The following is a 12,817-nucleotide window of genomic DNA, read 5'->3' on the forward strand; positions in this document are numbered from 1 at the left end:
GATGAACATTTTTTTTCTTAAAATGGGTCTTAATTGATAAGAAATTACATTATATCTTACATATCTAAAAAGTGTATGTATGAAACACCTTTTCAATTTTAAATTAGTATTTTGTAATTTGTTATTAAACTTAATTTGGTTATGCGAATAATTTTTCTTATTGGTTATCGTTATAGATACTACGTGAACCATGTAATTAAAAAATCTGTTAAAATAATAGTTGACATAAAATTTGTATTCAACGATAATTCAAATGATAAGTTATTAAAAAATATATGGAAATATTCGAATTTATATTAATTACTTGATATGGCTTAAATAGTTGTATTTCTTTCGTAATTAAAGTTCGTTTCATTCAACAAATTACGCGCGGGATATTTAAATATATGCCTGTGCTTAAAATTATAAAAATTATACATATATTTTTAAATAAAGAATAATTGTAAATGCACTAGTATTTTTGCATTATAGTTTAATTTAATATAATAATAACTGATATAAAAAATTTTCAAGTATTTATATACGAGACAACCTATTTTCATAAAAATAATAATTTTTTTTTTCGATTCTAAACATTTTATGAATTATTGAATATTAATTACAAATCAAATGTATTATCATAGAAATAGTCTCGTTAAAATAAACAAATTTTATATCATAAACAAACACACATTTAACAATAAATAACAAATAATTACTACCTTTAACTTTGGTATTGTTAATTAGTCCTATAAAAGTTACTCACAAACTTTGTTTTTTTATTTTCTCGATAAAAATTTATGTAATACATAATAACAATCACTACAATAAATAATTAATCACAATATATTAGATGTACGAATTAATTCGGTGTCTTTGCAATTACGCGTTCTTAATTGTTATTTGAAATTTCAGTATTTTCCCGCGCTTCTGTGGATTTGAAAAGTGGCGCGAAAATATGATTTGAATAATTGGAGTTATTATAAGTTTTAAAATATAAATGTTAAATTAAGGAATGAAAATGTACCGAATTAATTTCTACACTTAATACATCATATACTTTCATATTCTAATTAACATAAACAATATTTTTATACGAGTACGTACACTAAATGTATTTATATATACAGCTGTTGATTCGAATGCGACAAGTACATAAACTTCTTTATTTTGTTTAATTAGCATGAAAAAAACAATTGCACGGCATCTACAATCGAGGAAAATTAAACATAAATAAATATAAAACGCATATTATCACATTTATAAAACCCTGTGTTACATTTAACAAAATTTTCCTTCGTATCTCTTGCGGAAATTACAACTAAAAGTTTTTCATACATATGACTCATAAAAAGTATAACAATGAAGTTATGGCTAACGAATACAATGCAAATTGACTAGTATAGAATTTGATAACAGAAACCTAATAATGTAGAGTAATCATTAACTTTACATAAATTTATTTGTAGTATAAATAAATCATAAGTTCTATGCCAACATATTTGGCACTCGTATTTAAATGAAAATTTGATAACTTCTTTAACTGCTATATCAAGCTTTCAGTAATTACAAATAAAATATCACAATTATTAATAAAACAAAAATGTAATTTATAATAACATAATAAATTTTTCTATTAATAGGTAATGCATTTTTATTTGGCCGCTATAAATGTATTCGTCGAACAAAAATTTATTTAACAGAATTTAATACGAAAAAGAAAAATGAATTCCATATTTTATCTACATTTATATATTATTGATTATATGTTAACATTGACTAATTTAGCATATTATAAACAGTCTATATACTTATTACAAGTGTAGCATTTAAATGTGTTATAATTTATATAAATATAAATAAAAAATTTCAGAACATATAAACCACAATTTAATTCTTTATAAGAAATTGTTACAATTATATATATATTTTTAAATATTTTTTTTCGTAACATAATTTTATGTGTATTGAAATTAATTAAATTCTGATAATATAAAAGTTTTTATATTCTCAATAAGAGAATGATACTGAATGAAAAATATGTAATGAGCAATATTGTGAACATGTTTAGATGTGTTATTGAGGTTTACGAATTGAAAGAATTCATAACATATGATGTACGTAATATCGTGTATGTGCCACTGGCGTAACTAGGAGTCAGAGTGGGTTTGATTCTACCCCTCCAGAAAAATGTGAATTGGCACCCTCAACATTCTAAAATCTTGTCATAAAATCGTATTGCAATACAAGTAAGTATTTTGTCCGAAATGCAACGTATAATGCAACTAACATAAATTATAATCAATCAATATTAGAATGAAGTTAGAATGACACAATATTAAATATTTAATACTAATAGTAAATCTAAACTCCCTATTCCACCCCATACAAAAATCCTAGTTAGGTCAATGGTATATGACTGTCTAATTATACTCAAGGTAAAATAATATTAAACCGCTATGAATGAATTGTTTCAATTGATATGCTTGTTTCAAAAAATCCTATGTACAAAACCTAAAACTGCAGGTACTTTTCAATTAAGAGTATCTTTCTATATAAATAATAACATAATAATTGTACAGTACCGAGTATGGTAGGCTTTGCTAGGAAAAATGATGTTCTAAGGGAAAAAGGTATCACTAATTGCCTGTAAATATTAAATGAGAAGTTACGAAATTTCGAGTTTTATAGTTTCAAAATTTTAATGTTGAATTTTGAGTCTCCTTTCCTATATCGTCATTTTTCCAAAGGAAGCCTACTATATTCGGTACATATTATACACATTACATAGTAATCAAGTGTGTTAATAAACACTTATCTTCGTTTCAAAAGAAAGAAGAATTAATAACTAACATAAAAAAATATTAAAATAAAATGTCAATTAAAATCTTGTATCTCCTTTTTACCACACTATATATCACATTAATAATCTACTGTTCAGATTTAAATTTCTTACCTGAAACTTTTCCTTCAGATTTCCTGTTTTACACACCAGCAATTTGCATTGTATGAATACTATTCTTGATCTACCATATTTTTTGTATAGTAAGAAACAATATCACCTGTTACATTTGGTTTTAGAAATCATCTTTTACAGTTACGGTATCAAACAATTCGAACTCTCTTTATATTAATCTACAGTCACCTCTAGATTTGTATTATTAGTGGATACGTTCATTTCTTCGTCCTCGATAGCAGTTTTATTGGTTATATTTGAAAGTGTCTGATGTATAATTGTTTGATTGTCAGCCTTTCCTTCTTCGACAGACTGAACCGTTGTTAATGTACTCCACCAATTAGAGAATGCCCCTTTAGCTTGGGAAAGTGCACCACCTGTCGAATTGACAAATACTTTTCATATTTATAATTCTGAAACTTTAGAATTTTTAATTTTCGAATTTAGATAATCTGGAATCCTTCAATTTTTCGAATTTGGCAATCTAAAATTTTACATTCTAGAATTTCAGAATTCAGTAATCCCAGAATTTGAGAATATTATAGGCCAGTCAGGGGGCGGTTCATTTTGGTCCCTTCCTAGTTACGCCAATTTTTATATAAAATATATGTTCAATTCAACTAACCTACAGCTTTTCCTGTCGTCGCAACAGCTCTTCCCGTTGACGCCATTGCTTGATTCAATTTCCTTCCACTTTCTGTATTCTGCATCGTGCTACAATACAATTAAATAATACACTTTTCCACTTTATTATTTTATCATTTACAATCCGGTTGTGCGAATTTCATTTCACGTGGATTTTAAAACACTATAGCGAGAGTTTACTATAATTAATAAATGCTTACTGCGATAAACGTAACTTCATATCCTGCACGGATAACTGTCCTGCGAATGGGTGACCAGGATCTATACTATTTATTTCCGGCTTATTAATACTGCTCCAGATTTTATAGTTATTCGTTGCCCGCCAGGCAGCCATGAACGCAGAATTATAATGGTCAGACTGTCTAGTATCTTGTTGCATGGATGTCCGCAACATGCTTAATAAGTAAACTCGAAACTGGGTTCTGATCCATTCATCTCCACCTTCCCATCCTACGCCGTCTAAAAAAATATCTTTACGGGGCTCTGAGACATGTCTGACTATATAATCTGCAAATCTCAGATCCTCCGTAGTGAGATGCAGTTGTCGTCTTAATTCTGGATCACTTGTTTCTATCCGTGTATTTTCAACCTTTCGTTATAATAAAGAAATGTACCATCAGTAGAAGCAAAAATAAAATTTTAAGATAAATAAAAAATTTTGTTTAAGAATATAATTTATAATTACCTCTACTAATACATCGATAAGCTGTTTCTTTTGCTTGAACAAAACATTCGTTGCCCCAACTATGTAGCCTCTAACGTTAATATCAGCTAAAAGATCCAAATATGGCAAGGATAGATATGGTAAACATAAATAACCCTTTGGAAAAGAAATAATTTGTTAATTCATTAAATGCTATAATTATAATAATAGCATTGGCGTAACTAGGGATTTTCTCTGGCATGGGTCAGGTTCCTTAGAACATCTGGAAATTTAATATGTCGGAAATCTGGAATCTAAAAATTTTGGAATTTTTTAATTCTATAATTTCTAAATTTTTGAATGATAAAGGGGTCACGGTCTACATTTTCAGGGGAAGGGGGACCCACCCTGGCTCCTGCCTAATTACACCAATGAATAATAGTTTACACTTTCATACCTTTGTAAATATATTTAAAGGTAAACCACAGAGTTCTGGATTTATATGAGCAATCTGAGTGATATTATTTGTCAAACGTGCATCTGAAAGTGCATCGTTACTTGTATCGCGTGGCAATGGATTATCAGTATCCGTTGTGCCTAATGTAATTGTGTTTACACTCTGTACTCTATGTACATTATCATTTGATTTAGACGAATACACAGAATTATTTTCTTCCGCGTAAGATTCAGTGCATTCTTGTGCTGATTCCACTTCAATGACTTTCATGCCTAAATTTTCATTCTCATTGTTGTTCTTTTTAAATTCATCTAAACATTTGCCTTCCATTGTTTCAATATCTTTATTATCATTTATACACAATGAGTTTCTGTTCGAATTCCCGTTAATGTGTTCTTTTACTGTATCTGACATGTTGTTTTGCACGGAATTCGTAGATATATTATTATCAATGTTCTTTATTGATATTTCTTCTTCGTCAAATGTAGGAATGGGTGACATAGGTCTTGATGGTCTAAAGAAATATAGATTGAAGAAATAGAATATAGTATAATAGTAATAGTCATAGTGTAAGAACATAAGAGAAGCTGCAGTACACAAGTACATAAACGGACTGTAGTCCTGTATTCTACCGCGCGTTACTTTATATTTTAAAGTTGACGGTGTTTTATGAAAGCCACACGCGAAAGCACACCTTATATCATTAAAGAGTAGGCAAGATCTATTTGGCTCTGACTACTAGGTCCTGGTTCCTTTTTAATTACTCCACTACTTATAAATAATACACATTACCTAACACATGCAGCTTGTTGCAAGCCATGTTCAATCATCCCAGGATACAAGGAAAGTAATGTTAATATTGTAGCACATAATGGTTGCACTGGGGACTGATAGAAAACAATCTTCTTCTCCAACAGAAGTAATTTAAATAATAAAAGAACTTTGTGACGAAATTGCAGTATGAAATCTCTTGCAGACAATCCTACAAGCATTAATATTTAATAATCTAAATGTATATTTTAAATTTTTAAAAAATTATTAGCAATATTTCATAATTACCAACAAACACTTGGGGTGGTATCTGACTTTCACTGCTCATACAAGAATTAAGATGATGATAAGTATCTTCTAATAATGACACTTTACTAAAATCTCCTTCATCAAAATATGCGTGTGTTATCAGAGCCATTTTCACTTGAATATGACCATATAATGGTAAGGTGCTTAACACGCAAACAGATTTTTGAACTGTACCTCTTGTTATATCAGATGTACGATTCTTTAATTTCTAGAAAAATAATTATTAATGTTATTCTAAGTCTACAACAGGTTTAGCCATAATTTTCATTACCTCAACAGGAATTTGTCTGAAACATGAAATTCCATATACCGTACATTTTGGATCATTTAAACTGGGTAAATGAAAAAAGACTGTATCTTCATCATAATTATGAGATCCATCTGGTAAAGCAAGAGTGGGTAAATATTTCCAACCCAAAGGGCATTCATTTGGAGCTCCAGGTACCAATGGGGGAAATGAATATTCTACCTGATAATGAATACATATTATTATAATGAAATAAAAAACACTATCATATGTATACACATATTTGTGTATTAATTAGGCATTATAAATTTTTGAATAAAAACTAGTTCCTTTATAAGCAACTTACTTGACACCCTTTCTTGTGATGAAATCCGACAACAATTACATGAAGTATTGGTCCAACAGATTCTGCCATATTTTCGCGATATATGTGAAACAAAATTTATTCGTGATGTAAAATTTGATTTCTATATTAATTATCCCCTTTCATTTCAAATGAATAAAATCGTATTTCTTTACTAATAATAAAGGTATAACAAACGTACAGTTAACACGCGCTTTCAAGCACCATGTTAATTTCACGCCTACCAACCCACCGGCCAGAGGCATAGAGATATAAGAATAGAGTGAAACTATATGGTAAAGTGGGAGTGTGTGCTACACAGCAATAGAAAGAAATCACTACAGTTCATCTGTCACACGATTTTCCCTAGGTTTTATTAAAAATTATATAATGTTTTCAAACTATTGTATTTTTAAATATATTTTATTTCAAATTATTATTAAACATTATTATGTGCATAAACATTAATATCTGTTTGATATTTGGTTATCCGAAACTGTTCACATTGTTCAATAATAATATACAGTGATTTAATAATTAAAATGATTTGTATTTACAAAATTACATATTTCTCTATCTATAGTAGTAATACTTCCCTCGTTTATAAAATAAAATTAATAAAAAAAGACGAATAATCACTGAAATATAACAGAGTGATATAAAGAGAAATTCATTTATTGTATAATTTCTTTCAACGGCTTAAATATCATGTACAAGTATAGAAAGTAAAATTTCTCAGTCTCTATCACATATCGTAATGTGTTCCCAGTTTAATAACCATAAATTTTCATTTTCCTTTTTAATCAAAATTTTTTCAAAATATAACAGACATTAACATAACATATTGGTACAAAATGTTACCATTTGTATCATCACCAATTTTTAGTCTTGATCTGTGCAGCCCGCAGTGTAGCTTTTATGCTCCGATCGGAGCAACACGCTTGTATCTGGTCGGAAACGTTAACCTGTTTCCAACCATCAGCCTCATAGCTGCCTCTCTTCTCCATGTCATAGACATGGAAGAAGAGGAAAATGATGGGTGGAAGAATTTTATCCATGGAAGACGCGCTACCTGCGTACATTGAATCCTCGTGTTCCATCTGGTCCAAGAGGCATACGTAAAACATTACTTGGCAAACCACTATTACTTGATGTAATTGTTTTTGCTTGTATTCTATTTATTTCGTGTAACAACTTCTCCTCTGGACTTTTTTCTTCCCCAAGAATTCTTTTTCTCGCTTCCGCATACTCTTGCTCTCTCTGTAAATATTCTTTAATGTATAACGTTTTTATGGTCCATATGCATGATTAAGTATACCTGTTTTAAGGATTTAATAGGCTGTTTCGGTTTATCTCCGTTTACTAACGGCCCATCGCCGCTACCTTGAGAATCTCTTGTGGGTCTCTTCAGGATTTTCACTGTTGGTCTTGGAGGTACATATTGGGATCTTATACCATCATCACCAAGCATTATCATTTTTGTAGTTGCGTTATGACTGGTTTTGAAGCTAAAACATATGGTAGAAAAGTAATTTATTTAAATCAATACATCAATTATTAAATCAATATTAATGCCAATTGTTATTCATGATTGTATGTTATACATTGTAAATATTTTCTTATTATTCGTAGGGTTATTTTGACAATTACTAAAATTTCTTGTCCTAAGGTTTGATCTTTCTGAACCTACCTAGAAGATTCTATTTCTTCTAATGCTTCTACTGCATTTAACTGGAGGGCATCCAATTTTTTCTCGAGAGCCTAAAATTCATTGTGATTAGAATTTAATTTTATAACAGACTATGTATTTCTAAGTTACTTTAATAGCTTGAATATTCTATGACTGATGTGGTAGTTGGATATAGAAGCACTTTGACCCGTAACAATTGTATATAAAATTTAAAATATAACTAAGTATATTATATATGCCCTGAAAGCAATATATGATTTACAATGGAGATAAAATGACCTTTGTAAAGGTTGAAATTAAACTCTAAAGTTAAATATTTTCGAAATTCTATAATTTAAATTTCAAAATTCAAATTTGCAATTATGACCTAGTGTGTATTATGTACCAATTGCCAATTAGATTTAACCTTTAAATCATAGGTTAGGTCAATAAAGGTTAATTAACCTTCACAATTCGAATACTTGATCATTTTAACTGAGTATGTAATTATATACTGGGTCAAAATGACCCTGCATTTAATATACAAAAGTTGAAGTTCAATGTTTAACACAATAAGGTTATTTTATACAAACATAAAAATTTGTGAACAATTTATGTTGTGAAGTGACAATTCAAATATCTTAATTAATATTTTATAAGTAATAACTATTTTTAATAAAATGATGAAGTATGTTAAACATACTTTTTCTTGCTATATACTGTGCTATCAATAGTCACATGGATATCTACTAATACCATATATATATACTATTTATGCATAAATAGAATATAAAAATAATTAAAATATAAGTATTCTTAATGATAGCAACATGTGTCATTATCTAATTGCCCATTTGTTATGCTCGTAAAAATGAACATATTAAAACCTTTCTTACAGTATAGGTTAATATGACTTGGTTATTAATATAACTTTTTACCTTATTATTTTACGTATATTAAGAAAAACGGACTTACTTCCGATTCTTCAATTTCTTCCCAACTTTCTAGAACGTCATCAACAGTTGACATTTTTCGATTGATATATTAATTTTTAATGCCTAAGTATCACTCTGGTAACTTAACAATACAGCCTTGGCATGAACCGAGGAAAGTATAGGCGAGTTCTTAGATTGGCATATATCTTTCAGCGAAAGGTAATTGTGTGTTATGTCACATTTGCCGAATAAAGAGACTTAATATTTTTTAAACAAATTTTCAGTTAAGTCTAAATTTTGTATTAAAATCAACATATGTGGATCAATTTATGTTAGTGAATATTGATTATTGATCTCTATGTAATTAGAGAATAGTATATATATATAGCTTTATTGATCTGATTCATAATATTATTTAGTTAAAGCAGCAGTATAAATCCTATATATGTTTTAATGTAAAAAATTTACATACATACATATATTACTAGCACGTTCAGGTTCGCTCTGTTCAATGGGACGTGTGTGAATAAGCAGTCTCTCATTCGCTCTTGTTTCTTATGTATATGCAAGAGAAAGATGGTTATTTTTGTTACCATTGCTATCTTTTTCTTGCATATAAGAAATAAGAGAGACACAATTGGATTTCGGAAAACTTTTCTTTACATCCCGTTGAATAAAATGAAGCTAAACGTATAGTGGACTCGAGATTATATTATATCTAGAAGAGGAGATGATGCTCTAGAGAAAAATAGTCCCACCATTTGTGTAAATGTTTATACAGAAAAATTTAATTTAATATTTAATTTTATAAAAAAAAAAAAATATAACCAAATATGACCCCGACGTGATTTGAACACGCAACCTTCTGATCTGGAGTCAGACGCGCTACCGTTGCGCCACGGAGTCTTATGTTCAAACCTTTTTTTATAATCTATTTCACGTCATATGTAACATAAATTTAACTTTTTTTTTGTTTTGTACAGTAAAAAAGATATTAAAACTGTTTCTAAGATGTTATAAAATTATTTAACAAATCTATTAATCTATTATAATCTGATCTATGAGAGAATACAATAAGGATGCGCAGTATGTAAGTACATATGTATTATGTATGATGTACGAATGTATGCATGTATGTAGGATTAAAAAACCTGTCGCTCATTGACAGCGTATAGTATACGGCGTAGAGGTGTATTACGTATATTTTGTCTCAATTTTTGTTGTAAGTACGTTTTATTTTTATTTCATTATTACATCTTATGTCTCGTATTAACTGTGTTTTTCATTTAATCAGGAATTTTGCTAAAATGGAACTTAAATTATTGGAAAGAATACGGAACCTTGGGTACGTAGCTAGAGGTTATAAAGTTAAAATTGAAATATGGTAATTTAAAATATTAAAATAGAACTTGTTAATTTTTGTATTTATTTAGTTGTAATGGAGAATTAAGAAATTATGATTATAATTATAGTTTCTGTTATAGTACTTTTAATATCTATTAAATTAGTTTTGCAATTTAACCCAATTTTTGTTATACAGATATAATGGAGAATTGGTGGAACCTAATAAATTTATGGAGGCCTTGAAAAGAGGTCCAAAATCTCCAGAATACACAAAGCTTGTATCATGGCTAACAGATGAAATTACTGTACTCAATGATATGGATGAAACTATTCATGCAATCACCTCACCAGATGATTCTAGTTCATTTCTATTAGAGTTAAGTTGTTTTCTTAAGGAATTAGGATGTGTAAATGAGAGATTAATGACTGGTAATGTTAATGAGCGATTGTCAACTGAACAAGATAGATATATCTTGTTAGATTTCTTAGGAGCCGAGTTAAAAACTTGCAGATTATTGGAATGTAGGAAATATAAAGATCCCAATTCTATGGCTATAGATGTTGTAAGTTTCCATTGCAAATCATCAGGGTAATTATTCAGCATTATATTTTATTAATGATACATGAACTTCTTATAGGAAGAAAGTGATACTGCTAAAGACTTAAAGGACATGTTAATAGCATTCAATTTTGAAAAACCACCTCCTGATATCACTACTGAAAAACTTTTCACAAGATTGGAGAATAAATTAACTGAAGTATTAAAAGCAGCTCCACCTGAACTGGTAGGTAAACCTCTACTTGATAAAGAATTCTCAGAAGCAGATTGGAAGGAACTCGAACATGTACAACAAGAATTACACGAAGAATATAGAATTCGTCGTGACATGTTACTAAAAAGGTTCGATGTAACCATGCAGTCATTTTTGGTAAATGCAAACAATCATTTTTTCGATAAAATTGGTGAAACTATTTGTGCTTATATAATCCAATTTTTTTTTTTTCAATGAATAGTGGTCAGACAGAGTAAAACCCCGAGAAGCTGAAATAAATAAACTATGCAAAGAAGCAAGGAAATTTTTAAGTGCAGAACCGGATATTACATTTGCTGATTTACTAGCAACAAGGGATGATATCGGATTAATGGAAAAAACCAGCAACGCGACTGTTAGAAAAAATACCCGAAGTGAAATTAACAAAATTATTATAGGAGCGGTACCCGACAGAGGTGGGAGACCATATGAACAAGAACCACCACCACCTGAAATGCCACCATGGCAAAAAGATAGAGTACCAGGACCTTCAACTTCTGGGTTAGTTAAAATTAAAGAAGATAATTTTAAAGAAAATAATTCGAAATGTACATTTATATGTTTTTACAATATTATTTTAGTGGAGGCTCTGGAGGTCGTGGAGGTCGTGGAGGTAGTGGTCACAGAGGTGGTCGAGGAGGAGGTGGTAGTTATCAGCATTCTATCTCTTTTTCCGGTGACACTAAAGGAGGTCGGGATAATAGTAATTTTAGTGGGGGAGGTTCATATGGAGGTAGTAGTGGTTTTGGAGACAGTGGTTATCAGAATTCAAATTTCTCCTCTAAAGGAGTATATGGCGGAGGACATAGTGGAGGACAAAGTGGAGGATATGGAGGTGTATATGGAGGAGGACAAGGTGGTGGATATGGAGGAGGTCAAGGTGGTGGATATGGAGGAGGACAAGGTGGTGGACACAGAGGAGGTCAAGGTGGTGTATATGGAGGAGGACAAGGTGGTGGACACGGAGGAGGACAAGGTGGTGGATATGGAGGAGGTCAAGGAGGTGGATATGGAGGAGGTCAAGGTGGTGGATATGGAGGAGGTCAAGGTGGTGGATATGGAGGAGGACAACAAAGTGGTGGATATAGAGGCTATGGAAGCAGGGGAAATAATAGTCATAGTGCAGATAACAATGGAGGTAAACAGGCAAAAAAGAGATTTTAAAACTGTACAATTTTAATGAGTAATTTTTTTATCCGTTATATAATTATATGATTATCGTCAATTCTTATTTCTTAGGATATGGTAATCAATACGGTTATTCACGATCTGAAGATAAAGGTGGACAGCAGTATCACAGAGGAGGTGGCAGAGGGGGCAGAGTTCAAGGAGGATGGAATCAAGGCTCAAATAACTATCAACGCAGTGGTGGATATAATCGAGGACGACAATATTAAAACAGCTTTATGGAAAATATCCTTCTTGTATTGTACCAATAGTTATACTAAAAGAAATTTGCTTTATTGATCGTAAGAATTAATATCAGTGACCTTCTACATAATAGATAAATGCATAATATTAATGTGTTCTGTTTCTAAATGTTTTTGTAAGGTTAAATTAAGAACTTTGATATTATTTCCAAAATTTAAATTATTTATTATTATTGAGACTGTAACAATGCCATATACTACTTTATAATATTTTGTTTGTTCAAAGTTAACTCTGGCTACGTATTTGTACTTGAATTTTGTAAATGTCCATTTTTTG

The 12,817-nt window shown here is 30.0% G+C and overlaps 3 protein-coding genes and 1 non-coding gene across 7 annotated transcripts; 1 reads left to right on the forward strand and 3 right to left on the reverse strand.

Annotated features, from left to right (window-relative positions):
• Positions 1 to 1,831: 1,831 nt before the first annotated feature.
• LOC117612081 (late secretory pathway protein AVL9 homolog) lies at positions 1,832 to 6,617 on the reverse strand. Its single transcript, XM_034340792.2, has 9 exons — positions 6,354 to 6,617; positions 6,032 to 6,229; positions 5,740 to 5,968; positions 5,473 to 5,662; positions 4,681 to 5,194; positions 4,266 to 4,400; positions 3,781 to 4,169; positions 3,561 to 3,649; positions 1,832 to 3,312 (listed from the first exon to the last, which is right to left on the reverse strand). The coding sequence occupies exons 1-9, from the start codon at positions 6,420 to 6,422 to the stop codon at positions 3,110 to 3,112; spliced, it is 2,016 nt and encodes a 671-aa protein (XP_034196683.1). The 5' UTR covers positions 6,423 to 6,617; the 3' UTR covers positions 1,832 to 3,109.
• A 185-nt stretch (positions 6,618 to 6,802) lies between these two features.
• Positions 6,803 to 9,513, reverse strand: LOC117612083 (SUZ RNA-binding domain-containing). 3 transcript variants are annotated; one of them, XM_034340797.2, is made up of 4 exons: positions 9,431 to 9,513; positions 8,041 to 8,111; positions 7,669 to 7,858; positions 6,803 to 7,610 (listed from the first exon to the last, which is right to left on the reverse strand). In XM_034340797.2, exons 1-4 carry the CDS (start codon positions 9,494 to 9,496, stop codon positions 7,419 to 7,421), a joined length of 519 nt encoding a protein of 172 aa, XP_034196688.1. In that variant the 5' UTR covers positions 9,497 to 9,513; the 3' UTR covers positions 6,803 to 7,418. The 3 variants fall into 3 exon arrangements, with proteins under 3 accessions (XP_034196688.1, XP_034196690.1, XP_034196689.1); XM_034340799.2 differs by having other exon boundaries at positions 6,805 to 7,610; positions 9,427 to 9,500; XM_034340798.2 differs by lacking the exon at positions 9,431 to 9,513 and adding an exon at positions 8,995 to 9,211 and having other exon boundaries at positions 6,805 to 7,610.
• A 275-nt stretch (positions 9,514 to 9,788) lies between these two features.
• TRNAW-CCA (transfer RNA tryptophan (anticodon CCA)) lies at positions 9,789 to 9,860 on the reverse strand. Its single transcript has one exon. It is a non-coding gene; the product is annotated as a tRNA-Trp (tRNA).
• A 28-nt stretch (positions 9,861 to 9,888) lies between these two features.
• LOC117612082 (protein FAM98A) lies at positions 9,889 to 12,770 on the forward strand. Of its 2 annotated transcripts, none has more exons than XM_034340793.2 (7): positions 9,889 to 10,044; positions 10,249 to 10,299; positions 10,495 to 10,861; positions 10,937 to 11,227; positions 11,313 to 11,611; positions 11,692 to 12,248; positions 12,350 to 12,770. In XM_034340793.2, exons 1-7 carry the CDS (start codon positions 10,034 to 10,036, stop codon positions 12,505 to 12,507), a joined length of 1,734 nt encoding a protein of 577 aa, XP_034196684.1. In that variant the 5' UTR covers positions 9,889 to 10,033; the 3' UTR covers positions 12,508 to 12,770. The 2 variants fall into 2 exon arrangements, with proteins under 2 accessions (XP_034196684.1, XP_076548533.1); XM_076692418.1 differs by having other exon boundaries at positions 10,037 to 10,176; positions 10,249 to 10,338.
• Positions 12,771 to 12,817: the final 47 nt, after the last annotated feature.

This window comes from Osmia lignaria, chromosome 15, assembly GCF_051020975.1.
Source record: "Osmia lignaria lignaria isolate PbOS001 chromosome 15, iyOsmLign1, whole genome shotgun sequence".
Classification (NCBI taxonomy): Eukaryota; Metazoa; Arthropoda; class Insecta; order Hymenoptera; family Megachilidae; genus Osmia; species Osmia lignaria.

Bases quoted from the DNA above. Each gene is read 5' to 3' on its own strand.
- LOC117612083 (XM_034340797.2), bottom strand. From the start codon at position 9,496: ATGAGAGACTGCTTATTCACACACGTCCCATTGAACAGAGCGAACCTG. The intron at 8,112-9,430 runs GTATGTATGTAA...AATGAATTTTAG, and splicing joins TGAACGTGCTAGTAATATAT to GCTCTCGAGAAAAAATTGGA. The intron at 7,611-7,668 runs GTATACTTAATC...GAATATTTACAG, and splicing joins CTATTAAATCCTTAAAACAG to AGAGAGCAAGAGTATGCGGA.
- LOC117612081 (XM_034340792.2), bottom strand. From the start codon at position 6,422: ATGGCAGAATCTGTTGGACCAATACTTCATGTAATTGTTGTCGGATTT. The intron at 4,401-4,680 runs GTATGAAAGTGT...TCTTTTCCAAAG, and splicing joins CTTTAAATATATTTACAAAG to GGTTATTTATGTTTACCATA. The intron at 3,650-3,780 runs GTAAGCATTTAT...ATTGTATTGTAG, and splicing joins ATGAAGTTACGTTTATCGCA to CACGATGCAGAATACAGAAA.
- LOC117612082 (XM_034340793.2), top strand. The intron at 10,862-10,936 runs GTAAGTTTCCAT...AACTTCTTATAG, and splicing joins ATTCTATGGCTATAGATGTT to GAAGAAAGTGATACTGCTAA. The intron at 11,612-11,691 runs GTTAGTTAAAAT...ATATTATTTTAG, and splicing joins CCAGGACCTTCAACTTCTGG to TGGAGGCTCTGGAGGTCGTG.